This window comes from Chiloscyllium plagiosum, unplaced genomic scaffold (assembly GCF_037043375.1).
Source record: "Chiloscyllium plagiosum isolate Xiang-an unplaced genomic scaffold, Cpla_swu_hap1 HiC_scaffold_6, whole genome shotgun sequence".
Classification (NCBI taxonomy): domain Eukaryota; kingdom Metazoa; phylum Chordata; class Chondrichthyes; order Orectolobiformes; family Hemiscylliidae; genus Chiloscyllium; species Chiloscyllium plagiosum.
Genome location: NW_028270144.1, coordinates 95,297,232 through 95,325,026, shown reverse-complemented (window position 1 = coordinate 95,325,026; position 27,795 = coordinate 95,297,232). Strand labels below are relative to the sequence as shown.

The 27,795-nt window shown below is 39.0% G+C and overlaps 1 protein-coding gene across 1 annotated transcript in view; it reads right to left on the bottom strand.

Annotated features, from left to right (window-relative positions):
- Positions 1-843: 843 nt before the first annotated feature.
- pds5b (PDS5 cohesin associated factor B) overlaps positions 844-27,795 on the bottom strand; it is a 233,973-nt gene continuing 207,021 nt past the window's right edge. Inside the window, exons 30-35 of the mRNA XM_087988236.1 lie at positions 27,421-27,566; positions 25,035-25,146; positions 23,353-23,780; positions 8,736-8,855; positions 2,922-3,081; positions 844-1,931 (exon numbers count right to left, since the gene is read on the bottom strand). Coding sequence (XP_087844362.1) covers positions 1,896-1,931; positions 2,922-3,081; positions 8,736-8,855; positions 23,353-23,780; positions 25,035-25,146; positions 27,421-27,566 — 1,002 coding nt within the window. The 3' untranslated portion in view covers positions 844-1,895. The remainder of the gene's footprint in view (positions 1,932-2,921; positions 3,082-8,735; positions 8,856-23,352; positions 23,781-25,034; positions 25,147-27,420; positions 27,567-27,795) is intronic.

Sequence of the window (27,795 nt, the reverse complement as noted above, 5' to 3'; positions counted from 1 at the left end):
GCATAAAGCAGCAAGACTCACATTAAGGCACACTTCAGTGACTTGCAAGGTAAAGACTGCATGAGCTAGATAGAACATATAAAAAGTTGCTGTAGAGGTCCTAACTTTATATATTAGTATGTGAAACAATTGCAGTGCACTAGTTAAGATAGCTTTCCAGAAGTGTATTCTAGAAACTTGGATACGCAAGCAATGACACCTTTGGTTTTACCAATAATTAGCATAAGAACATCTCTAATTCTACAAAATGTTTTGTATAGTATTTGTGGCAGCTCATTAAAATTATAGGAACACATATTCCTACCCTCATAAGCAAGCATTTAAAAGCATTTGTGCTTCCCTCAAACATTCTATGTATAGACTTTTTGATTGATAGTGGAACTCAATTTTGATACCAGATCAAGTTAGCAATTTGTTTCAAAATACCATTGACATAATCAGCACAAAAACAAGCCACATCTATCTTTTGTATCAATAATGACTATACCAGTCCAAAACGTTATAGCTAGAATTGTAACAAAATATCTTAGTTGCTGTCCAGGCAATTTTTTTTTAAAAATCTGACAAGCATATAATTTGTAATCTTTTCTATGTCAATGAAGGAAACAATAAATACTGACTTCTTAATAAGACTCCATCCAGCTTAAACCAACACATGTATTATTTCTAGCAGCAGCTTATATCAACTTGGTGTAATTCAAGACTTGAGTAAAATTTTCTTTGCAACCGATTTCTCTCCAGTGACTCAAATAGCTATCTTTGTAAAACAAAATAATTTTAATCTGATTAAACCCAAATTTTGGTACAGATTGACAATACAGAAATAAAAATCAACAAGGAAAATACGAAATATTATTGCAGGCATTTTTAACGATATGTCAAGTGCATTTCAAGCAGAACAGACAGTTGTTACAATGCAGAGAGGCTCCTTTTCTTATTAATCACATACCACATCAACAACTTTCACATGATCTAACTCTTAGGAACCATAACTTAGGGAGGGTTACCCTTCAAAATACACAAACGTTTTTCCCCACTATAACAAGGCAAGCTCAGTTACAGAATTTTATTGATACAGTAGATTGATACAAATTTGACAGGGGAGATAACTAGAGTAAGGTGTACAATTTGAATGCCTAATACACCATCAGTATTAAAATATTTTAACTAAAATCCTTTTTTTTCCAACTTTATCTAAAAGCCTAGACATCTCTGGCATCAATACTGACAAGTAAAATGCCACAGCATTTTAGCTGACTTCACATTTTATACAACTGAGGACTTGCTGTCCAACATCTTCAGTGGTGGAAAGCAGAAGCAGTAAAGCAGATTACAGAAACAAGTATATATAGTCAAACACTAAAGGATTTTAGAAAAGGTGACTTTCCAACATATCTAACCACAGAATTATGTGCTGCAGGAAAATGCAATAATGTATTTGTTCTTTCCATGAACCAGCCCCTTCTTGAAGGTACAATGCCACAGAAGGTACAGTTATTAACAAGTATTGCTTAAGTTGTCAACTTCCACTGTGACCAACTTTCTTCACCCACACATTTAGTACACAGTTGTGTTGGTGATTTAAAGCTGTAATTTAAAAGCTATACAAGCACATTTTCAATCAAAACATAAAAAATATTTACAATTTCATTTATTTCAATCTCTCCGTAATGTCCGTACATTGTAGTCAGCACAAATCACAATGCACGACAACCCACAATTTATGACTTGATGTGTTTGCCAAAAGCTTGTGACCTTGAGACTGCAAAGGCATGGGGAATAGATACAAGATGCTTTCCTTAACAACAAGTTATTATTTAGACACTGTCCTTTAGTCTTGAGCTTTACAGTACAATTACCAAGCTCTAATGCCAACATCTGCAAATATCTACTCTTCATCTTCTTTCCCTTTTGCTGGGCTTTCGACGCACCTGTTAGACAAAATATAATAAAAAAAATGTTTTTTTTTCCCTTTGTAAGAATAATCTTTGAAATAATCTAATTGCGGCTTTTCATGAAAGTTTTGACATAGAGCAGTTTGTTTAGATTTGGCTTTGGATAGCTTCGGTGCAGGCTGATTGAAGCTTGATATAAATAAATTTTCCACTCATTAAATACAATTATACGGAATAGGATAAATACAAAACCACCTTTCTTAAATAGAATTTTAGATAACACCACGTACGCATTAAAAATGTAAATAGGTGACTTTTACAACATGTCAAATAAGGATCAAAATTCCTAAGTACAAAAACAACACTGAGGAAAAATAAGAACCAAAAGCATTGAAGAATCTCAGCAGCTTTGACAGCACCTGAAGACAGAAACGGAGTTACCACAAGTCCAAAGCAACTGCTAGCTCCCTGCCCCTTCAAGTTGAGCTTTTTATGCTGAAGGTAAAGGGAAAGGAGGAGCAAGTGGAACAGAAGGTAAAAAAAACCCAGAATAAAAAGTGAAAGGAGTATTAATGATAGCAGAGACTGATGAAGAACAGATGCTAATAGAAGAATATTGGGCCACTTATTGGAAGCAAACCCATGCGAACAAGGCACTAACTTCTCTAACCAGCACTTTCAGTTTTTAACCTACTTCTCTGCCTCCTCTTTCGCCACAGCATGGAACTCATCACTTATCCAGCCCCCTTCAGTGCCGAAGAGGAATCAATATGAACTAGAAACATTCATTGTACTTCTCTCTCCACAAATGCTGCCAAACCCACTGAACTTCTCCAACACTGTTTTTATTTCAGATGTTCAGCATCTGCAGTACTTTACTTTTGTAAAGCTGAAAAGTAATTTGTTTTGAAGTTCTGTTTCAATTGAAAGGATGACAAACAGATAGTGCTACAGCTTTGAACAGATGCCAGGATTTGTAACAAAACTTGTACACGTTCCGATATATATCATAATCAATAACCATACCCTCAATGTACTTAATTCATTCTCCTCTTCTGTGTTCACTCCATCCACTGAGCTTTCCTGGGAAATGTCCATGTTCTCCAATGAGCTGTCATGATGAGAATCCATCTCTACAGATGAATCATCTTCTCTATTGACAGCTCGTCTTGAACGTCCTCCGCGGCTACAAAACAGAAATACAAAAGATATATTTCACTTTTAAACAAGTTATTCAGAATTTGAGAGAAGATTTGTAGCTCGGGTGCTCGTTGCTGTGGTTCTGTTCGCCAAGCTGGAAGTTTTTGTTGCAAACGTTTCGTCCCCTGTCTCGGTGACATCCTCAGTGCTTGGGAGCCTCCTGTGAAGCGCTTCTGTGGTGTTTCCTCCGGCATTTATAGTGGCCTGTCCTTGCTGCATCCGGTTGTCAGTTTCAGCTGTCCGCTGTAGTGGCCGGTATATTGGGTCCAGCACAACAACTACTTGCAGATACCAACACCTACCAAAAGAGGGAGTTTGACCCCACCCCACAGCTCACCAATAGGATAAACAACACACTGAGGAACCTACAAAAAAACGGACAGATAACCAGGTCTGACCTACAAACAATGATACCTGAAAGCAACAACACCCCCAGATTCTATGGACTACCTAAAGTGCACAAACCAGACATCCCACTCAGACCAGGGACACCATCACACAAACTGGCTAAAGAACTACAGCAGAAACTGAAACACCTGATCAGCGGATCCAGACACTCTATACAATCAACACAGGAATTCTTGGACATCATCAGAAATATACGCAGAGACAAGGAAAAAACCATGGGCTCATTCGACGTAACGGCACTGTCACCTCTATTGACAAAGCCCGAGCCAGAGAAACAATAGCCAACCTGCTGAACAGACATAACAGACAACAGGACATTGAACCCATCAACAAAGACGGCATACTTAAACTACTGGACTTGTGTCTCACAACACACTTCACATTCAACAACCAGATATACGAACAAATCAACGGAACACCCATGGGCTCACCAATCTCGGGACTCATAGCGGAAGCAGTAATGCAAAGGTTAGAACAAACAGTCTTCCCACAAATTCAACCCAAACTCTGGGTCAGATATGTTGATGACACCTTTGTAATCATTAAAAACACGGAAATAGAGAAAACACACCGGATCATCAACTCCACACTCACAGGAATCCAATTCACGATGAGAGGAAGAAAAGGACAACCAACTCCCATTCCTAGACGTGAGGGTACAGAGAACACCAAACGGAGAATTCACCACTAAGATACACAGGAAAGCCACACACACAGACCAAGTCCTGAACTATGAAAGTAACCACCCCAATTACACACAAACGAAGTTGCATCAAGACACTATTCAAAAGGGCCACAACACACTGCAGCACACCAGAACTGCAAAAAGAAGAAGAGGACACCTATACAAGGTATTCGCCAAAAACGGGTATCCTCGCAATTTCATCAACAGATGCCTAAGGGAAAGACGACGGAACGAGGACATGCCACAACCCAAAGGACTAGCCACACTACCATACATCAAGAACATCTCTGAAATGACAGCCAGACTACTGCGACCACTAGGACTTATAACTGCACACAAACCAACAGCCACACTCAGACAACAACTCACCAGAACGAAGGACCCGATACCCAGCATGAGCAAAACTAATGTAGTGTACAAAATCCCATGCAAGGACTGCACAAAACACTATATACGACAAACAGGAAGACAGCTAACGATCCGCATCCACAAACATCAACTAGCCACGAAACGACACGACCAGCTATCCCTAGTAGCCACACACGCAGACGACAAGCAACATGAATTTGACTGGGACAACACTACCATTATAGGGCAAGCCAAACAAAGAACAGCCAGGGAATTCCTAGAAGCATGGCATTCATCCACAAACTCCATCAACAAACACATAGACCTGGACCCAATATACCGGCCACTACAGCGGACAGCTGAAACTGACAACCGGAAGCGGCAGGGACAGGCCACTATAAATGCCGGAGGAAACACCACAGAAGCGCTTCACAGGAGGCTCCCAAGCACTGAGGATGTCACCTAGACAGGGGACGAAACGTTTGCAACAAAAACTTCCAGCTCGGCGAACAGAACCACAGCAAGTTATTCAGAAAGCAGTCAAAAAGGTCCATTTTGGAATGACACTTTTGAGGTTAAATATGTGCACTAATGTGAAAGTGGTTTAGTGCTGATTTTTGAATTCATACTTCACACAAGCATTTAAGCATCCAACCATTTCTAACAAAGATTAGTTCAACACTACAGTTTAGTGTTGAGACAAATGCAAATTTGAGGATCATAGAATCACTACAGTGCAGAAAGAGGCTATTTGGCCCATCGGGTTTGTACTGACTCTCCAAAGAGGATTCCCCAGACCCAGATTTCACCCTACCTCTGGAACTCTACATTTACCATCACATCACAGCCTCCACATCCCTGGACACTATAAGCAATTTAGCACCTAACTTAAACATCTTTGGACAGTGGGAAGACTGGAGCACCTGGAGAACGTGTAAAAGTTCACACACAGACGGCTGCTCAAGGCTGGAATGAAACCCAGATCCCTGGTACAAATGAGGCAGCACTGAGCCACCATGCTGCCTAAAAAAGGATAATTTAATGAAGGGGCACTTGGATTTGCACCAGGGATCTCTTAATTCTGCAATCAAATGCTCTATCACTGAATTACACCCACAGTATCATTAAAACAAAAGTCACCTTTTAGTACCTTTCATTTACTTCAAGCTTTGACCTGGTGAGGATGGTATTATCAAAACAGGAAAACATTTTAGTTCTGCTACGATACACTGTTTCATTTAACCTTAAGTTTCAAAACATGTAACCCAGTTATATTTTGGAAATCACAACCAAAGTCTGGAGATCACACCTTTGCAACTGAAATATGTCCATAATTGAGATTGCCAATTTAGAAATGATAATAAGAGTGAGTCACAAAGATGCCCATTGTGAGTAACTGAAAACACAAGCATACTGTAATCTGAGGCTGGTGTTAAATAACATTTTTATCATAAAGTATAAACAAATTTGCTTTTTATCTGACAATAATACAATTGATTTAAGATTTTTTAAAATGAAAACAGTTGACAACAAAATTTGAACAAAGATTCCAGATTGCCTTTTCCCTTGTGCCACAGTCCCCAAACACAAAGTCAGGTAGACAGCTTACAAACCTATTATTTCAGCATAGCATGATGACCCTGATCTAACATTACATTAGTGCCAAAAATGATTGAAGACTGGATTAGGAAAATAGCATGGATCAAAAGCAATGTTCCCTTTAAAGCTCCACACATATCAACCATCATGCAAATGCATTGCTTCCACTTCCAGAAACTGCTGCCACACAAGTCAGAAGTCTGAGTAGCAGCAAGAAAATTCACAGGGAATGCTGGTTAAGGACAACAGCTCACCTAATTTGAAAAATTGCATTTAGTAGGAGTATTGCTTTTAAAACAATTAAAAGCTTGCTTGCAGAAAAAAAATGCAATTATACCACTTGCTGGGATCAGCGATATTAAACTTTGGTTGCTAGTTCTCAAATTCCACAAGTAAAAGATGGTATTAATCACAATCTTACTTTTATGCAGAATTATTACTTCGCACGTTCATGTTTTATATTTTGTACAAATGGGCACACTGATCAACTGGGTTTAGGTTTGAATAAAAATTAGTTTGATCATTGACATTGCTATGATCCCAGCTGATATTACTACTGGACAAGTCTGACACAGAAATACGGCTTAATAGATCATATTTCTATCTGGGTTGCAGCCAGGTGATCTTTCACAGAAATGCAAGCATGCAATGCTGCAACTTCAATTTCGACAATAATAAACAGAAGCAGCAGCAGCAGCAGCAGTGAAATCTGGAACCCAAAGTCAATGCCACAAACTGCATACAGATTGCCAGAATCTTGGAGCTGCTCCACATACAACTTTGAGAATGTTGCACAAGTTTATGACATGAAGAATAAGCCAAACTTTTACACAAGTTTAAAGATATCGAAACAATTGGTAAAGTACAGCCCTATAAATTGCGACAGCACTCACTGACAGAATTCATTCCCTATCACTTCCATAGGGCTAAATACAAATATGGCTTTAAAACCCCGTCTTGAAAATCTGACAACCCCCTCCCTGAATCAACCTACAAATGAGCTTAGAGTTTGTCGGCATCTAATAATCCTTGCAGAATTTTTATCAAGTACTTCTAGTCTGGAACGTACAAACTTAATTCCGTACACAGAGGTAACCCGTTTTTTATAGTTCAATTCAACTCAATTCAAACAATATCAATTCTTTAGGAGCAACAGTCTTACACATCCAGCTTCACCCAAGGTCTTTGCAAAGACCAAGACCAAAAGGGGGTTTTTCAAGTTGTGGGTATTTTCCTCAAGTCGAAAAAAATTCCAGAACTTTTTATTTGAAGCCAAATGCATTACACTGTTCATTTAGCTCCATCGTAAAAATTCTTCCAATGTAAATAAATTTTCAATAGCTTCCAGAAAAAGAAATCATTATGCCTGTAGAAATACATAAAGTTAATCATTTAAACTTCTTCTTAAACAGACCAAATATGTCATTATTTAAAATCCAAACTCTAAAATAAGTGATAATAGAAAGTCACAGGTGTTACAGCACAAGTGGCGGCCAATCAACCCATCACGTCTGTGTCTTCTCTTCAAATGAGTATCATTACCTGCTGCCAATTCCCCTCATACCCTGCACATTATTTCTATCCAAAGAAGTGTCCAAAGTTCTTTCAAATGTCTCAAATGAAGATGCCTCTACACTTACAGGAAGTGCATTCCACTCGCTATTTAGAATTTTCTTGCTCACATTATAATTGATCCTTTTACAAAATCACATTCTATGTCCTCTCATTCTTGTTCATTCAATAAGCAGGGTATTAATACGTATAAAAATCACACATTTAACATCACGCCATGCAGAAATCCTGATTTTTCCAGTCTTGTAGTACAGGTGTGCTCATCTGTTAATAGGGCATTAAACTGCATTATCATTCAGGTGATGAAACAGTTTGCAGTGAATACATCTGGAATTACTTTTATTTACCCAATTTACCACAAACCAGATGGATACAGGTTATCCCCCAATAGAGATTTCTGTGAAAGTGGTCATATGCAAACTGTACACTAATCATCTGTGCACAAATTCATATGTTGTATGACTCAACTCTTGTTTTAGAAGTATTATATTTGGGAAATGGCAATGTAAAATGGTTAGTTAAAATGAAAAGCTTCAACATTGATGAAGTGTCAAACCACATCAACAGTGTAAAGTTAATGCTGACATAGATGCAAAGGATTGTCAGATATAATCAGGTAAATTTAGCTGCAGACTAAATCAAGACAATGTCAGAAATCAGAATGAAATGTATGTGCCAGACTCCACACATTGTTTGTGTCTGCTTCCATTTTTCTTAGTGACTGAATCCTTAACCCTGAGAAAACAAGTGATCTGTTCTTAACTTTCAGCACTTGATCATTCCATCTCCTAAACAGATCAATGCAGTTTGCTATTGTATTAATTACTGAGAAACTAGCAAAGTACTGAGCTATGGAAACAAGCCTGCCTTAGAATCTTCAAATATTTCAACTTAACATAAATGGAAAAATCTGAAAAAGATTATTATTTTCACACCAAGATGATCAAAGGAGTATGTTCAACATATTAACCTTACCTTAGTTACACTTGTCATTTCTAACTCTTTAGTTAAAGTAGTTATCTACTCACAAATTTTTCTTTGGTTGCGATTGTGGTGTGGTTGCCATTTTTGGTGGCCTTCCTCGTTTCTTCTGTGGCGTTGATTCCATAGATAATGACTCCGTTACATCAGATTCTGGAGTTTCTATTCTATAGTATAGATAATTAAAATATTCAGTGTTAATTTGTTAAATTGCTAAATGTTTTAAAATATTTAATATCTAAAAAGTGTATAATTACTGACATATTTAAATTCAGTCTAGGTTTTGGAGGAATCCTAATACAGAGAAGAATGGAGGATAATTTGCAAGGTTATATTGAAATCATATGAATCAAATAAGTGTAAAATATACAGTTTATACATCTCAATTAAACCCTTTCAGTCCGAAATTAGTTTTGTTTTCTGTAAACACTTGCACAAAATGAATATAGACAACTTTTCAATTCCTAAAATATTGGAATATCCAGCTTCAAATCTATTAAGGGATTAAACTGAAGCAGACCAGTAAAAGTGCAATAAAACATAAGACCATAAGACATAGGAGCGGAAGTAAGGCCATTCGGCCCATCGAGTCCACTCCGCCATTCAATCATGGCTGATGGGCATTTCAACTCCACTTACCCGCATTCTCCCCGTAGCCCTTAATTCCTTGTGACAGCAAGAATTTATCAATTTCTGCCTTGAAGACATTTAGCATCCCAGCCTCCACTGCACTCTGCGGCAATGAATTCCACAGGCCCACCACTGTCTGGCTGAAGAAATGTCTCCGCATTTCTGTTCTGAATTTACCCCCTCTAATTCTAAGGCTGTGTCCACGGGTCCTAGTCTCCTCGCCTAAGGGAAACAATTTCCTAGCGTCCACCCTCTCCAAGCCATGTATTATCTTGTAAGTTTTTATTAGATCTCCCCTTAATCTTCTAAACTCCAATGAATTCAATCTCAGGATCGTCAGCCGTTCCTCATGTTAGACCTACCATTCCAGGGATCATCCGTGTGAATCTCCGCTGAACACGCTCCAGTGCCAGTATGTCTTTCTTGAGGTGTGGGGACCAAAACTGGACACAGTACTCCAAATGGGGCCTAACCAGAGCTTTATAAAGTCTCAGTAGCACAACAGTGCTTTTATATTCCAACCCTCTTGAGATAATTGACAACATTGCATTCGCTTTCTTAATCACGGACTCAACCTGCATGTTTATCTTTAGAGAATCCTCAACTAGCACTCCCAGATCCCTTTGTACTTTGGCTTTACGAATTTTCTCACCGTTTAGAAAGTAGTCCATGCTTGTATTCTTTTTTCCAAAGTGCAAGATCTCGCATTTGCTCACATTGAATTCCATCAGCCATTTCCTGGACCACTCCTCCAAACTGTCGAGATCCTTCTGCAGCCTCCCCACTTCCTCAGTCCTACCTGCCTGTCCCCTTAACTTTGTATTATCGGCAAACTTTGCTAGAATGCCCCCAGTCCCTTCATCCAGATCATTAATATATAATGTGATTAATATATAATGTAATTAATATATAACATGACTGATAGTTGAAAATTATCAGAACACTAATTACAGAAAAATTCCATAAGCAATACAAAAGTAACCTACTGGCTAGCTATATTCTCTTAGTCAAATATCCTCTAAAACTTAAGAGCATATTGGACAAAGTTTAGGACAGAATAGGTTGCACCAACAAACCTTTGTTATAAAGTTACTGCACACTTTAGTTCATGCTTTCATACAACTGTGGTATTTTATTATTGAACATTAAGTTTAAGAGGGATATTTTATTAAAATAATAAGCTGATGAATCACAAGACTCCTAAATTTCTATAAACGGGAATGAACATTCTCTAACAGTTGTCAAGTTAAAGGGTAGGATTTTCATGCCTCTGTCCATGCTAAAAAGGGGACAGGTTGACAAATTATTTGAAGGATGGGATTTAATTCAATATTTACAATCCCATTCCTACCATCGGCAGGCTTCAGTGGCATTGAGCAAGGGAGCAGGCAGCAAGCCCATGTGCAGTCCCATTATTCAGTCCCGCCAATTTGGCACATGCAAGCTCAGGATCACGAACCATGGGAGAACCCTTGTTTAGAGTCAGAACCATTTGACAGACAGGAGCCAAAAGATGTTGCCTGCTTCACCTATCAATTAAGTAATGCATAAGAAATTAAATGTTTTTAATGCAAGGAGTGCTGGGTGAAATGAACAAATGTTTTACTTCTATCTTCAATGTAGAGGATACAAAAACATTCCTGTAAAACAGGAAGTCAAAAGGAGGGAGGAACTTCATGAGTTTACAATCACAATGGAAGTGATGGAGCTTATGATGAAGCTGCAGGCTGTTAAGCTCCCAATCCTGATGGGACTTCTTTCTAGAGTCTTAAAAGAGGAGGCTAACGAGGTAATGGATGCATCTGTTAATCTTCCAAAATTTCTTTGATTCAGAAAAGATTCCATCAGCAAGTAGGAAACGTAATGCCTCTACTCATGAAATGAAGGCAGAAAACAGGAAACTACAGTCCAGATTGACATTTGTTGCGAAGACAGCATGAGAATCAATCATTAACAAGGTTATAGCTGCACAATTAGAAGATAGATCAAGGTAATCAAGAAAAGTCAGAATGCTTTTGAGAAAGAAAAATCAAATTTAAACACTTTGAGACTTTGCAGAAAGAGAAAGATGGTTTGGATAAAGGACAGTCTTTAAACATAGATTTCCAGAAAGTGCCACTTCAAAAGTACAGGGGATTCTCGATTATCCGAATACCAATTATCCGAAAATCGGATTATTTGAAGGAGATCTTAAGGTCCCGATAGAAACATTACACCAAAGACATGTTTCCAACAGTGATTGCGTCTTTCGTTTACAGTGATTAAACAGGCACCATCTCCAAATGACTGACCTCCCGCCCTCTCTCCCCCCACTCTTTCCCAGAGTGTGTACCCTCGGGGTGTACCCTAATCATCCCCCCCACCTCCACTTCCCAGGAATAATCTCTCCAGCATTGTCCTGTGCAGGGCAAACGTGGAACCTGTCAAAATGTTGCAGTAAAAAATTGCGTGTGTGGTTGTGGCTTTGAGTGAGTGCTATTTGGATACTTACCCCACAAAGACAGCAGCAGTCTTGTTGTTGGTGCGCAGTCTGGATGCCCTGGAGAGGGGGGGCGGGGATGGACGGAGGTGGGGTGGCAGGGGGCTGTGTTGGGGGAGGGGGCCTGCGCGCTTTGTACTGGTGGGGGGTGCGGGGGTGGTGTTGGACCTGGTCAGGGAGTGGACTGGGTCAGGGGGCGAGAGGCAGGGTTGGACCAGGTTGAGAGGCAAGAGGCAGGTTTGGACTGGGTTGGACAGGGTTCTGGGGGTGGGAGGAGGGCGGGGTCTCACGCGCTATGTGCTGCTTCAGTCTCCTGAACAGGGAGCAGACTTTAAAAATTCAGAGTCCCAGAGGAAAGGCATTTAATCGATTTTCCATATAATCGATTATTCGAACGAAATAGTGCCTGCCCATCTTGTTCGGATAATCGAGTTTCCACTGTAGTTGTAGAAAAAAGCTTATGGTGTCGGACATAATATATTAGTATGGAAAGAAGATTGGCAGAAAGCAGTATGCATAAATAGGTCTTTGCTCAATTGCCAAGATGTGATGAATGGAGCTGGCAGAATGGAGCTGGTACTGGGACCTCAACTTTTCACAATTTGCATCAATGAGTTGGACGAAGTGAGCAAAGGCATGGCTGCTAAGTTCTCAAATGATACAAAAAGATAAGAGGGAAAGTGTTGTGAAGAAGGCCCAAGAAATTTGCAGATGGATATAGATAGAGTGAGCAAATGAGCAAAAATCTGGTAGATAGAGAATGATGTGGTAAAATATGAAGTTGGTCACTTTGTCAGGAAGATTCAAAAAAGCAATATTATTTAAACTTAGAATAACTACTGGAGTCTAACAATGCAGAGAGATTTAGGTGCTGTAGTGCAGGAGTCACAAAGCATTAGGTACAGCATGTCATCAAAATGGCTGGTGGAATGCTATCCTATATTACAAGAGTTAGTGAACACAGAAGGAAGGATTGCTATGTTTCAGTTTTACTGGACATTGGTGAAATCACATCTCCAATAAAGGTGTACTGTTTTGGCCTTATTTAAAGATAGCATGCAAATGTGTTGGGGATGCCTCAGAGGAGGTTCATAACATTGATACTTAGAATACGTAGTCATAATTTGGAGATGCCAGTGTTGGACTGGGGTGTACAAAATTAAAAATAACAACATCAGGTTATAGTCCAACAGGTTTAATTGGAAGCACACTAGCTTTTGGCGCATTGCTTCTTCATCAGGTGATAGTGGAGGGCTCAATCCTAACACACAGAATTTATAGGAAAGGTTTATTGTGTGATGTGACTGAAATTATACATTGAAAAATTAATTGTCTGTTGAGTCTTTTATCTGCCTGAATATCATGATAGTTTCAATTCTTTCATGTGCAAATCACAAAACCATTTTTTTTTTAAAAAGGTTGCTTTCTCAGGTTAACTGTTAACAATGGGTGATAGCTAGACAATATGTTGAAGGCATTAGCCCTCTGTGTTCTCTGTCTATGCCATGATGTTTAGATTGATTCTAATCCAAAAAGTGAGATAACGGGGTTTTACATAAATTCATGCAGGTTGTGAGCTCAGAGTTTTACATGAATAACTATCACCTGATGAAAGAGCGACGCTCCAAAAGCTAGTGCGCTTCCAATTAAACCTTTTGGACTGTAACCTGGTGTTGTGTGACTTTTAACTTTGTACACACCAGTCCAACACCGGCATCTCCAAATCATGACTTTTTAAAAAAAGATTTTGTGATTTACACATGAAAGAAGTGAAACTATCATGGTATTCAAACAGATGAAAGACTCAATAGATAATCAATTTTTCAATGTATAATTTCAGTCACATCACACTGTAAATTTTTGCTATAGATTCTGTGTTAGGATTGAGTCCTCCACTATCACCTGATGAAGGAGCGACGTGCCGAAAGCTAGTGTTGCCAATTAAACCTGTTGGACTATAACCTGGTGTTGTGTGTTTTTAAACACAATCAGTAGGTCATCTTAGGAGGAAGGATTAGAGGGCAGACTTGTGTCCACTGGTGTTACAAAACATGAAAGGTGATTTGATTGATGTGTATAAAGATCCTGAATGATCTTGACCAGGACTTGGAAAGGGTGTTTTCTCTCATGGTGAGTCCAGAATTGGGGCATCATTTTAAAATTAGACATCATTCTTTTGGACAGAGAAGAGACTTTTCTTCTCCCCACTCAAAAAAAAAGTCCTGTGATTTCAGAACCATTTACCTCAAAGGTAAGCGGGGTCAAGAACAATTTCAAGGCTTGAGTAGGGCTTTTTATGAAAGGGAACCAAAGGTTAGAAATGTGGAATTTGAAATATAACCAGATGAGTCATGATCTTACCGAATGGCAGAACTGCTTTGGGGTGGGGGGGGGGGGGGGGGGGGGGGTAGCAAATGGTCTACTTCTGCTTTTATTTCACATGTTTGTATGATAGGCCTTTGTCTTTAAAGGGAAATCATCATTGTGAAAGTGCAAAAAAATCTTAAAATGGATTGGAGTACATTATCCACTAAATAATGTACTCTCCTGCTCTGTACAACATTGGTATTTATATAAATGTCAATTGACCCTTCTAATTAAATAAGTTCATTGAAATGGCAGTTCAAACATTGGTTTTATTGTATCAACAGATGGTTGATATTCTTTCATGACTTCAAACACTTTAGCCTTTTTAATCTGGAAATCTCATCGACAGGAATGGAAAATTATTTAGAATGCTATTTTGGATATTTTCTAACTTCAATTCAAGAGATAAAAAATACAAAATATTTTGCATCCTATTCAAACACAAGAACCATCATTAATAAAATTGGCAGTTACAGCTACATATCTCAATTATGAACTATGCTCTTAGCAACACAAATGTAGTTCAAATTGAGGATTGGCTTGAATTCCACTTAGTCATTTAGGAAGGGCATAGCAAGCTGGGGGAGTGGAGGAAGATGGGAGCTAGAATGGACCATCTTTGTTTGAACAGAATCAAACATAGAAATTGAAGACGAAACTGCAGTTTATTTCTAAAAGTGTAGTTGAACCCTTAAAGCTTCCCCGATGTAGTTTTAGAGAGCGTATTATGAACTTTTAATGCAGACAAATCTTTTTAACAGCGGATGACCAGAAGCTGTGGAAGAGGAAATAGTTTGTGATGCATATACAAAAGTGACTAAAATTCATACAATATACAAAAAAGTAAATCAAAAAAGGCAAAAAGATTGTTGGTCTACATCACAAAACATTTGGAGATCAAAGCAAGGATGGATGTTTCAGTGGCTCAGAGGCTATCTGGTGTGCTACATTAGCTTTGGAACTATAACTTTAAATGATATACTGCTCTTGAGAGAATGTAGTGCAGACTATTTGGAATTGTACAGCAAGGCTCAGAGTAAAGCCTTGCACAAACTTAGCTTCTAGTTTGTTTAGTTTACTGAGACTAAGGTGTTTATAGTGGTAGAGATCCAATAGCTCGATGAACTATAGGACACAAACTTATAATTAGAGCTAGACTTTAAAAATGTAACATCAGGAAATACTTCACAGCAAGGTTAATGCTATTCCAATGACAGTTGTATAAATCACAATAACAGGACAAAAGAGAGATCACTAAGAAAGCCAATTAAATGAAGGTAGTGATGCATTTCAAATCATCCAGATGTAGAAAACTAGATGTACGAGAGACACTGATGCAAATGAGATTATTTGTCAAAGTATTTGTTAAATTTGAACACAAGTTGTAAGGTGCAAGAGTTTAGAACATGGCTTCCCAAACTGCAGATGAGACACCAATTGTCAACTTGAGTTACATTTGTGTGGCTAGCAGCATAGCTTCTAACTGAGGTTTGCAGCTGTAACTGCCAATTTTAATAATAATGCTTCTGGCGTTTGAATAGGATGCAAAATATTGTGTCATTTTCTTTCTCCAATAGTGTAGAAAGAAAAAGATTAATGATAAAAGGGATAATTGGCCCAGGCGAAACAAGACTGCAAATGTTACAAAGAATAGAAGTTGGGTTATGAGCCAAAATTCTAAGGTTGAGTGCTCCATGACAACAATAGCTACTGTAAGGACCTAACCAAATGCAAAGAGATATGTGGCCCCTTTAAATCCTCACAGCTTTTTAATAGTGGATGTAGCCTAAGTGACTGATCCTCAAGGCCTGACTGCCATCTATAGTAAGCTGCTTTCTCTCCACCTCCACCCATTCCTCACCCTCCTAACACTACAATCGGGTTCCCCTTGGCCTCACCGACCACTCCAAGTCTTTGCATTCAATGCACCATCCTACACACATCTGACACTATGACCATCTCAAACTGTCCAATTTTTCAAAAGGTAGCCCTTCCACCCCAGGAATCTCTGAACTCCTGTTATATCTTTAAAGTAAGGGGCCCAAAACTGTGAAAAAAATACTCTCGATGAGGTCTATCAATGACCTGTACAATTATAGTAAATATCATTTTTATAATAATTTCCTCTTACAATAAACAAGCACAATTCATCTAGCTTCCTGAATAACATTCTTTACCCATATGCTAATGCTCTGATTTCCAGTACCAGGCTAGCCAGATCCCTTTACACTATAGAATTTTTAAAATTTTCTCCATTATATATCTGCTCTTCTATTCTTCCTACTAAAGTAGACAAGTTCACATTTTCTTACAATGAACTCAATCTGCCAAATCTTAAAGCCACTCACATACCTTTCTGTACCCCTTGCAGACTCAAGTTCTGTTCACAACATGCTTTCCAAACCACTTTCATTATCAGCAAATTTCAGAACCATACAACTCAGCCCTTTAATCCACATCACTAATCTAGATTGTAAATAGTTAAGGCTCCAGCATGGATCACTGTGGCACTCCAGTAATTACAGCTGGCAATATGAAGATAACTCATTTACTGCTAGTTTCGGTTTCCTGTTAATCAACCAATTCTCTATCCATTTTAAAATGTTACCTCCTACACCATTAGATCTTAGTTGTGTGGCAATATTTAATGTAGCATCTTAGCAAATACCTTTTGAAAATTCAAGTACAGGCAGTTCTCCTACAACACATCTTTATTAAACATGATTTGTCTGCGATGTGATTTTTGGTTGCTGACCTTTTTTCTAATAGTAAACTCTCGTTCACGGGGCTATGCGATTATCATGCTCAGCACTAGGTGTCACAGCGCATGGAGGACTGGACTCCGCATTGGCATGACATCATCAGTTGGCTTGTACACTTTCTCATGAAAAACTTCATGATAGGTTTGTGCTGGTGGACTTGGAAAAACAGCGATGAAAATGTCTCTACAGCCTGAGACCAAGATGCTGGGAGCAATTTGTTAATTTAATTTAATGAGTTGAGATAAGATAGAAATTTCACTGGAATTCACTAACAGTAAAAGAACAGTATTGAGAAGCAGTTTAAAACTTGGCTTTGTTGTTTGTATCAAGAGCATTTTTCTCTTTTTGTTTAAAAAGAGTTTAGATGTTAAAGAATATCTGCAGACTCCTGTGAATTAGTTTGAGTGACTAATCACTATGGTAATCAAATGCAGGGGCGTGGCCATGGTCAGTCAGCTGTTGAGGGTGGTCAGAGTCAGGAAACTCTGCACATAGTGGTGAGGTAGAGAAAGGTGGGAAGCACACTGTTACTTTTGGTGCATGTGTAGAGATGTCCTGAGGGGGTGAGTGGGCTGTGCAGAAGAGATACAAGTTTAGCCAGGGTTAGATATTAGCGAGGTTAAGTGAGTGCAGAAGACGTTGCAGGAAATAGTGGATATAGTTGTAAAGATTGAGTGAGGTATCAATGAGAAGATGGTGGCACTTTCACTGGCAGAGTAGAGATGGTCACTGATCATCTTCCTACATTCTGAGCATTTGTTCAGATGCTTGATACTGCACCGACCTGGATGGTAACCCTGGTCCAGGTTGGCAAGGTTCCAGTAGAATGGCGTCCTCTGTTGACTTGGGAGAAAAGGATGTCATACCTCTGTATCACCTCATCTGAAATATCTCCTTGTCCATGCCCACAGAGGCACCATTTTCCATTGTCTGCCACATTCAGGGCCAATGTCAGCTCTGGACTGACCGCTTTTATATAGGTGCGCAATATCCTTTTAAAACTGGTGCTGCACCACGGATAAAGATTCAGCACTTGATCTGACAAGGCAGATTTCATTCTGGGACCTTACCACTGGATAGGATTGGAAGACTGGCTAGAATGGAGTGCAGCCAGATGCCAATTGAGAGCAATCAGTTGAAGATTCTGATGAATTGCACTATACAGTAGGAGAAAGTGAGGACTGCAGATGCTGGAGATCAGAGCTGAAAATGTGTTGCTGGAAAAGCACAGCAGGTCAGGCAGCATCCAAGGAACAGGAGAATCAACGTTTCGGGCATAAGCCATTCCTGAAGAAGGGCTTATGCCCGAAATGTTGACTCTCCTGTTCCTTGGATGCTGCCTGACCTGCTGCGCTTTTCCAGCAACACATTTTCTGCACTATAGAGTACCATACAACAGGTCAACATTTATTTAGACTGTGCTATCATTTGTATTAAGCTTACTAGTATTTTTGGTGGTTTGCTCCTCACCCTGCTTTTCCCATAGGCCCCATTATTTCTATTGCACGATTTTCTATAATATGACGTCACATGCGAACGTAACTATGTCATTACAGGTGAACTACCTGTATATTACACAGGTAGATTCCACTTTATCCATGTTGTTTGTTACTTCCTGAAAAAACTCTAATACTTTTCTCTTTGATAAAATCAGCATCCCAAATTGCATCAGATTCATATTTAAAGAGGAACGCAATGCTAACATCATTTACAAGATATCATGCAAGAAGTGTAAAAAACACTACATCGGACAAACAAGCAGGAAACTTGCCACCAGTATATTTGAACAGCAACTACCCACCAAAAGACAGGACCCACTATCACTAGTTTCCATACATACTGACAAAGAAGGACACCACTTTGACTGGGACAACACAGGCATCAGAGGACAAGCAAAACAAAGACAAGCACGAGAATTCCTAGAGGCATGGCATTCTAACTGGAACTCCATCAATAAACACATTGATTTAGACCCTATCTACCTTCCCTTAAAAACAACCCAGAAATAACATCATGCACCTTAAGAAACCAAGACCTATAAACAAAGAGGTGGGACATATCTCACTGATGTTAGTCATTGTGATGAAACATCTGAAAAAAAACCCTTCCAGATAACTTACATACATATCAACCTGAGGTACAAATCTTCTGAAAAAAATCGCTAGCAATGTTAACTTTAAAGAAGCTGCTAGACCTGGGTTTCTCTAGTATCTTCTATTTTTTTTTCTATTTCTAAAGGACTGCTCTCTTCCAGCCTATAAAACTAATTCTTACATTGGCCTTCAAGTGTGACCCAAGCTTCGAGTCACCTATCATTTCAGTTCTCCTCCCCATTCTGACCTCTATTGTTTGACCTTCTCCAGTGAAGCTCAAATGAATGAGGCAGAGCAACTCATCTTTCAGTTAGACACAATCTTCCAGGGTCAACATAGGCATTCGACAATTTTCAGGTTATAACCTCTGTCCCCAATTTATTTGAATAACTACTGTTAATAAATCAATTTATTATTGCTTAATAAATCTCCGCTTGATGCAACTTCTTTCTTTTACTTATTACACTGCCATCTTGTTTTGCCTGGACCATTCTCCCTTTTGTCATTTAATCTCTTTCTTTCTTTCTAGACTATCAAAGACATTCTCTTCTGTTCCTTCTCCCATCCAGTCTGCCTTACAATCTGTCACTATAATTGATTAACATTTCTTACATCTCTGGTCTTTTACAGTCCAAATGCTGTAACAAACGTAAAATGTTCAATGCGCTATTCCCCTCCAGATGCTGACCTTGAAGTTTATTCCTGGGAAACAGGTGTCACTGACTGATCAGAATTTATTGTCTGTCCCTAATTACCCTCGAAACAATAGTTGTGAACTGTTTTCTTGAACCGTTGTTGTAGACAAATCCACAATACCCTTAGGGAGGGTGTTCCAGAATTTTGGCCTGGTGACAGTGAAGGATCAGCAATAAATTTCCAAGTCTGGATGGTGAATGACGGAGGGGAACTGGCAGGTGATGATGTTCCTATATATCTGCTACCCTTGTCCTTCTAGATGGAAGTGGTCATGCGTTTGGAAGATGCTATCTAAAGAATCTTTGATGAATTTTTTTCAGTGCATCTTGGAGATAGTATACACTGCTGCCACTGAGTGTTGGGTGAGGGAGGGAATGGATGCTTGTTCCAATCAAATGTGCTGCTTTGTCCTGGATGGTGTTGGCACTGCATCCATCCAAGCACATGGAGAGGTATTTCATTACACACCTAACTTATACCTTGTAGATGGTGGGCAGGCTTTAGGGCATCGGGTGGCGAGTTACATGCTGCAGTATTCCTAACTTCTTACCTGCACTTGCAGCCACTGTTTATGTGACAAGTCCAATTGAGTTTCTGGCCAATGGTAACTCCAAGGGTATTGATAATGGGGAATTCAATGATGGTACGCTGATGAACATCAAGGGGCAGTTGTTAGATGGTCTCTTATTCGAGGTGGTCCTTGACTGTGGCACATGTTACTTGTGTTACATGCCACTTGTCAGTCCAAGCCTGGACATTGTCCAGACGTTGTTGCATTTAAACTGCTTTAGTATCTGAGGAGTTGCGAATGGTGCTGAACATTGTACAAACATCACTTTTTGACTTTATACGTTAACACTAATGATCTAGATGAAGGAAATGAGGGCATTCTAGCTATGTTTACAGACGATACAAAAGATAGGTCGAGTGACAGTAGTACTGAGAAGAAGGGGAGGCTGCAGAAGGATTTGGACAGGTTAGGAGCGTGGGCAAAGTAGTGGCAGATGGAGTACAATGTGGGAAAGTATGAGGTTATGCATTTTGGTGGAAAGAATACAGGCATGGACTCTCTTCTAAATGGAGAGAAAATTCAGAAATCTGAAGTGACTTGGAAGTTCTAGTCCAGGATTCTCTAGATGTAAACGTACAGATTGAGTCAGTACTTAGGAAGGCAAATGCAATGATGGTATTTATGTTGAGAGGACTTGAATATAAAAGCAAGGATGTACTGCAAAGGCTCTGGTCAGACCACATTTGGAGTACTGTGCACAGTTTTGGGCCCCATATCTCAGGAAGGATATACTGGCCCAGGCTGTGTTCAGAGGAGGTTCACAAGAATGGTCCCAGGTATGAAAAGCTTAATATGAGGAATGTTTGAGGTCTCTGGGTCTATACTTGATGGGGTTTAAAAGCGTGAGAGGAGAATCTAATAGAAACTTGCATAATACTGAATGGCCTGAACAGAGTTGATGCTGGGAAGATGGTTCCATTGGTAGGAGAAAGAGTAGGATCAGAGTGCATAGTCTCAAAGTATGCCTTTTACAACGGTGATAAGGAGAAACATTTTCAGCCAGAGAGTGGTGAATCTATGAAATTCACCCCACAGAAGGTCATTGAATATATTCAAAGACAGAGATAGATAGGTTCTTGAGCATCAAGGGCTATGGGGAGAAAGCAAGAGAATGGGGTTGAGGAACTTATCAGCTGTGATTGAATGGAGGAGCAGACTCGAAGGGGTGAATGGCCTAATTTCTGCTCCTATGCCTTACAGTCTTTTCAGTGAAGATCCCCACTTCTGATCTTATAACGGAGGAAAGGTTATTGGTGAAACAGCTGAAGATGTCAGAGCCTCAGGCAGTACCCCGAGGCACTTTGGCAGAGTTGTCCTTGAGATGAGATGACTGATCTCAAACGGCCACAACTATCTTCCTATGCATCAGATAAGACTCCAACCAGAATGTTTGCCCCTGATACTCATTCATTGCAGTTTTGCTAGGGCTCTTTGATACCCACTTGGTCAAATGCAGCCTTGGTGTTAAGGGCTGTCAATCTCACCTCTGAAATTCAGCTATTCCATCCATGTTTGAACCAAGGCTGTAATGAAATTAGGAGCAAATGGCTCTGATGGAATACAAACTGGGCATCATTGATCAGGTTATTGCTGAGCAGGTGTTGCTTGACAGCACTGTTGATGACACCTCCATACTACTTTACTGATGACAAACAGCAGACTGATTTTATGTACAGGACATACCTGGACAATTTTCCACATTGTTGAGTAGATGCCAGTGTTGTAACTGTATTGGAAGAGATTGATTAGGGGAGCAGCAAGTTCTGGAGCATAAGTCTTCACCATTATTGCCAGAATGCTGTCAGGACTCAGTCTTTGCATTATTCAGTGACTCCAACTGTTTTGTGGCATCACGTGGAGTGAATCGAATTGGTTGTAAAGTCTGACAGCTGTGATGCTAGGAACCACTGGAGGAGGCAGAGATGGATCATTCACTTGGCACTTCTGGCTGAAGATTGTTGCGAATGCTTCAGCCTTATCTTTTGCACTGACGTGTTGGATTCTTCCATCATTGAAATGAGAATATTTGTGCAGTCTCCTCCTCCAGTGAGTTGTTTAATTGTCTATCACCATGTACAACTGAATGGAACCAGACTGCAGAACACAGACCTTTTCTTTTACTTCTTATTTCAAATTTACAGCATTGACAGCATTGGTATCAGTTTGTTAAATTGCCTAGGAAGCTTCATAAATTTCTCATCTTACCATTTGAAGCCATCCACTATCTCCAAAATTTCATTACTGGCTCTCTGCAATAACTATTATTTTACAGAAGTGCTGAGTATACTAGCTGTCATTTATGCTCTAAAAGTCTGGTGTTAGCTAAGTCAATGATTATTCAGTCAAAATCAATACTGTCTATTCACATTTTTTCATTTAAAGACATCAAGTTATAGTGATTGTTAAAACGATGAGAGTTTGCAGTTGGAGAATTTGATTTTCCTCGATTGTAAAGTGACATTGCCAACCTGTTCAGTGTACTGCAACTTTGCAAAGATGATCAAGTTTCTGGTAGTTATTTTTGCCGGCTTCATATTATTTTATGCTTTTCCTCTTGGAGATTGCAACAATAGCTGAACAACAGTTTGGACAACAAATTATTCATTCTAACCAGCATTTATAAGGAATGTTATTTAACTATCTCTTGAATTATTTTTAGAATAATTTTTACATATGCCCATTTGGTGTCACCCAATCAATACAAGCACCAAGGCAACTCTGTATCGTACCAAGGGGTTAGGAGCTATATTACAGGAAGCTATTTAGACTTGAGTCACAAGCAGCCCACTTACACTGGAAACACAAAATTTAATTATACACCTCAACTTTTATCTCTGGATGTTTCCAGAACATATTTTCCAAATCAACCAATTGAGAAAAGTATTTCCCCAAAGCAAATTCTTACTTGGGGACTACATGAATACCTTTAATGTTTATTCCATATAAATCAATTATATTTACTTCACTAATCTTGAATATCTGATAAGTCTTATGTTTTATGTGGTAATAAATATAATCTTAAACTCTAAGCATTAGTCTATTAGTTTTATAAAATTAAGTACCAACCTTTGTGATTTTTTAGGGGCTCTTGGTTGTCTGGTTCTTTTTTGCTTTTGTTCCTGATTTTCATTATCACCATCACCGTCTTCCCCTTCAACTGCTATTGTTCTCTTTTTATTTCTTTTGCCTCCTTTTCCTTGCGTCTCTCCCTTAGGGACTTCTTCATTTGTAGCTTTTGGCGGACGCCCTCTTTTTGTTTTCTTTGGTGGACTATTTTGTTCATCTTCGTTCTCCAAGAGATCATCTTTTGATCTTTTCTCTTCTGGCCATTGCTGTTCATCTGAATCAGAAGTGTGTGCAGCTCTTTTTCTACCTCGTTGACCTGTTTTTGCAGGTTTCACTTGATCTAGAAGTTCTACACTTGACCGATCCTCTTGATCTAATGAAAGTACAGAGGCTGCTTTCTTCCGTCCTCTTGGTTTATCACTTTCTGACTGCAAATAAAAGTTGATTATCATTGGCTTGTGGGTTGATAGTGAAAGCACACATTACACGTATCTGTGATAAAGCAAAGAACAAAATAGAAACAAACTATTCCTAGCAATTAATTGAAATATTGGCAACTATCTTCCAAAAGCAGTAATCACTGTTGAACAACATTTTTTATTCCACGTTTACCCCACCCCCCCACAAATTCTGACCAACGTTGGATGCTGGAGGCCTCAACAATGCACTGCATATCTTCATTTGAGCTGAATCCTTCCAGTGCAGGACGGTACAGGAAAGCCAACCCATGTTCCTTTTATAAAGCAGTCAATATAATCTGATAAATTCAATCATCAGTACACTGAACAGCTGTGGGATATTTAAACAGCTTTTCAGTGTTAATAAATAAGTCAGGTAATTAGGCACAGAATGGAGCAGTTAATGAGGTGGCAAGTCAGATTTTGGGGTGACAAGGATGGGGAAAGAAGCATTGCTGTTTTGAATCAAAGCTGGATAGGCAAGGGCTATCATGCAGTTTTGAGCCAATCCCTCAGACTTCTTGGTGAATAGTTCAGGTAAATGAATGACAACCTTCTGAAGACTCCAACTCCAAGTTAGGAATGTTCCCACAGAATCCAGAGCTGGGTTATTGGCCATTGGAAACTTAAAACTTCCTTGGCAATTACCATGTAGTCAGTGAGTCAGAACTTTGAAGAAGTAAATTTTCCAGCATTTTTCACGATCTTTGATTATCCGGAGACTGAAATAAATAATGAAGTTATAATGTCTTGAGCTCCATTTGTTGAGCAGACTGTGAATTACGATGGTGCAAAGCAGTTGACTGACAGAAGGAATCCAAAAAATGATTATTCCGTAGAAATAATTGCAACACAGAACTACATTTGGATCGGACACCAGTCTCTTCCAGAGCTTCGAAATCAGTTATGATTACAATATTGTCATTCAGATAATCATTATTATGCTTTTCAAAGCAAACCACCTTCCTCTCCACTAGCACTGTGCGAAGGAATTAGAACATAAACGCAATATGATACAGAATATTGTTTCTCTTAGACACAGATTTGGATAAGCTCTCCACAGATTAAGTTCAGCTCAAGTAAGTTACAGGGTCCACCAAATGAATGTAATAGGAGCAAGGTGTCAATTTGGCCCCTTGATAAAAACCTATGTAGCATTGCAAGAAATAAAACAATACCAATAATTGACTCTATAACGTCTCTTGAAGACACAACTAGACATACCCTCAGATGGTCTGGGTCTTCCCTCTTATCCATTTTCTTTGTGGGGAGAGGTGGATTCTTCATTACTGTGATATCCTCATTTTCGCTGTGATCAATCTCAGAACTATCGAGCCTTCATTAAATAATTTACAAATTGAGTAATCAAACACAGCTAACATGATTAATCCAGTTCTTGATTTATTTCCTTGCAAACAAATTCTAAAACATTTCCTCACAAACAGAAGTAAACAAAGTGACACATTTTCAAACAATGTCCACTTTATCATTAAAAATGCAAGAAGTTGTGACAATTGGCTTGAAATTACTTCTTTTAAACATAATGTAAACTTTAGGGAAAATTATACTGTGAAAAATAACAAAGATAAGCAATAACTGAAATTATATTCCTGTGAAATAAAAATGAATTTATACAAATTTATTTAAATGATGCTTCCAGATTGTACCATTTTCCAGATTCAATAATTGTTCCCGGTATAAAGGAGGTACAGTTATTATTGCTGCTGCCACTATAAAACTTATTATATCTCCTTCTGAGCTTGAAAGTCATTTTTGGAAATATGCAAAAAATGTAACAATTGTCTGTTTTGAATGGGTGAACTCCAGACACATCTGTTGGGATATCATGCTTGATAAATACACCGGAATTTAGAGGAGGATGTAACAAGTAGAACTGCTAAGGGGAGGCCAGTCAATATTGTTTACTTGGACTTTCAGGAAGCTTTCAATAACGTCCCACTAACAGATTACCATGTAAAATTGAATTGCATGTGATTGGGGGTGGGGGTATTGAAATGGATAGAGAACTGGCTGGCAGACACAGTAGGAATAAATACATCTTTTTACAATGGGCTAGGTAGTGACAAGCGAGGTATCACAGACACCAGTGCTTGAACCCCAGCTATTCACAATATAAAATCATTAAAATGAGGGAATTAAATGTAAAATCTCCAGGTTTGCAGATGATATTGAGCTAGGTGAGGGGTGAACGATGATGAGGATTCAGTAATGCTTCAGCTTGATTTGAACAAGTTGAATGAGTGGGTAAATGTGCAGCAGGTGAAGTTTAAAAATCGAAAAATGTGAGATTATCCAGTTTGGTAGAAAAAACAGGAAGGCAATTATTACTTGAGTGGGGATAGATTGGGAAAAGGGGAGCTGCAACAGGATCTGGATGACATTGTACACCAGTAGCTGAAACTCAGCGTGCAGGTACAACATGAGGTGATGAAACGAAATGCTAGGTTGGCCTTCATAGAAAAAAAGATTTGAGTACAGAAAAACATGTCTTGCTGCAACTGTCATAGAATCCCTACAGTGCAGAAAGAGGTCAATTAGCCTATTAAGTCTGTAATGACCCTGAAGAGCAAGCCCCCTTCCTTCATAACCCTATATTTACCATGGTGAATCCACCTAACCCACACACCTCGAGGTACTACGGGGCAATATAGCACAAGGCCGAAGGGGACACAGACATGGGGAGAATGTGCAAACTCCACAATCACCCAAGGCTGGAATCGAACTTGGCTCCCTGGTGCTCTGAGGCAGCAATGCTAACTACTCACCCAGTCACTCTGCTGCCCACGTAATTGTAAAGAGTGTTATAAATACAAAGTAATTGTAAATTGTGAAACCACACCTTGAGTACGGTGTACAGATTTGGTCTCCTGTACCTTAGGAAGGATGTTCTGGTTATGGAGGGAAACAAAGGCTTACCAGACTGATGCCCTGGGTTGCAGGACTGAGGTATGAAGATATTCTGGATTGGTTAAGACTATATTCACTGTGGTTTAGAAGAACAGTTTCTAGGTTTGGGGATGATTGGTGCTGGGGAGGCAAAATCATATAAAATTCTAACAGGATGACACAGAAGAAATGCACAAAGGATGTTTCTGGTGACCAGGGAGTCCAGAACCAGTGGTCACCATCTAAGGATAGGCCATTTTGAACTGACATGAACAGAAATTTCTTCAAAGTGGCGAGCTGTGGAATTCTCTGTCACAGAAAACAGTTGAGGCAAAAAACCATGAATCTTATCGAGGAGGAGTTGGATACAGTCCTTGGTACTAAAGGGATCAAATTTTATGGAGAGAAAACAGAAGCAGGATATTGATTTGGACGAACAGCCCATGATCATATTCAATGGCAGAATAGACTTGAAGTGCTGAATGTCCTACTGTTGCTCTGATTTTCTACAGGTCTAATCTGTCTACCGCACAAAATAATTTTGACACTACAGCGGAAATGTAATGGTTATCCTAAAAAGATTAAAACTTTCATCTTAGCAGTGAACTTCACAAACAGATTCTCCTGACAAAAAGTCCATTCAAGCTTATATTGTGGATCGGTGTTATTGCCTATTATAGAATTCACATTTAGCCCACTATACCTTCCTTTACTTCTTCCAGGAGAACTGGGATTAGAGTTGCTGCTGGCATTACTCATAGTTTCCATTCGTGATGACTTGGTCTGTGCCTGTTTTCCTGCTGATGACAGAGGCTTATTTACTGCACCTAGAACATTAGTTGCCTTCGGCTGTGTGAAAGAAAAAAAATGTAATGATTAAATTTGGAGATGCTGACCAGCATCAAATTGTCAATTACAAAATAGCAGTTTTGAATTTCCATTAAAATGAGGTATGCATTCCACTTTCAAAGTACGCAATTTTAAAAAAATCTAAATTTGCTTAAGATTTTTATGGCTAGACAACTTCTGAAAGGTTAAATATATTGGAAACTCCATTAAGCTCTACCCAATTTAATTA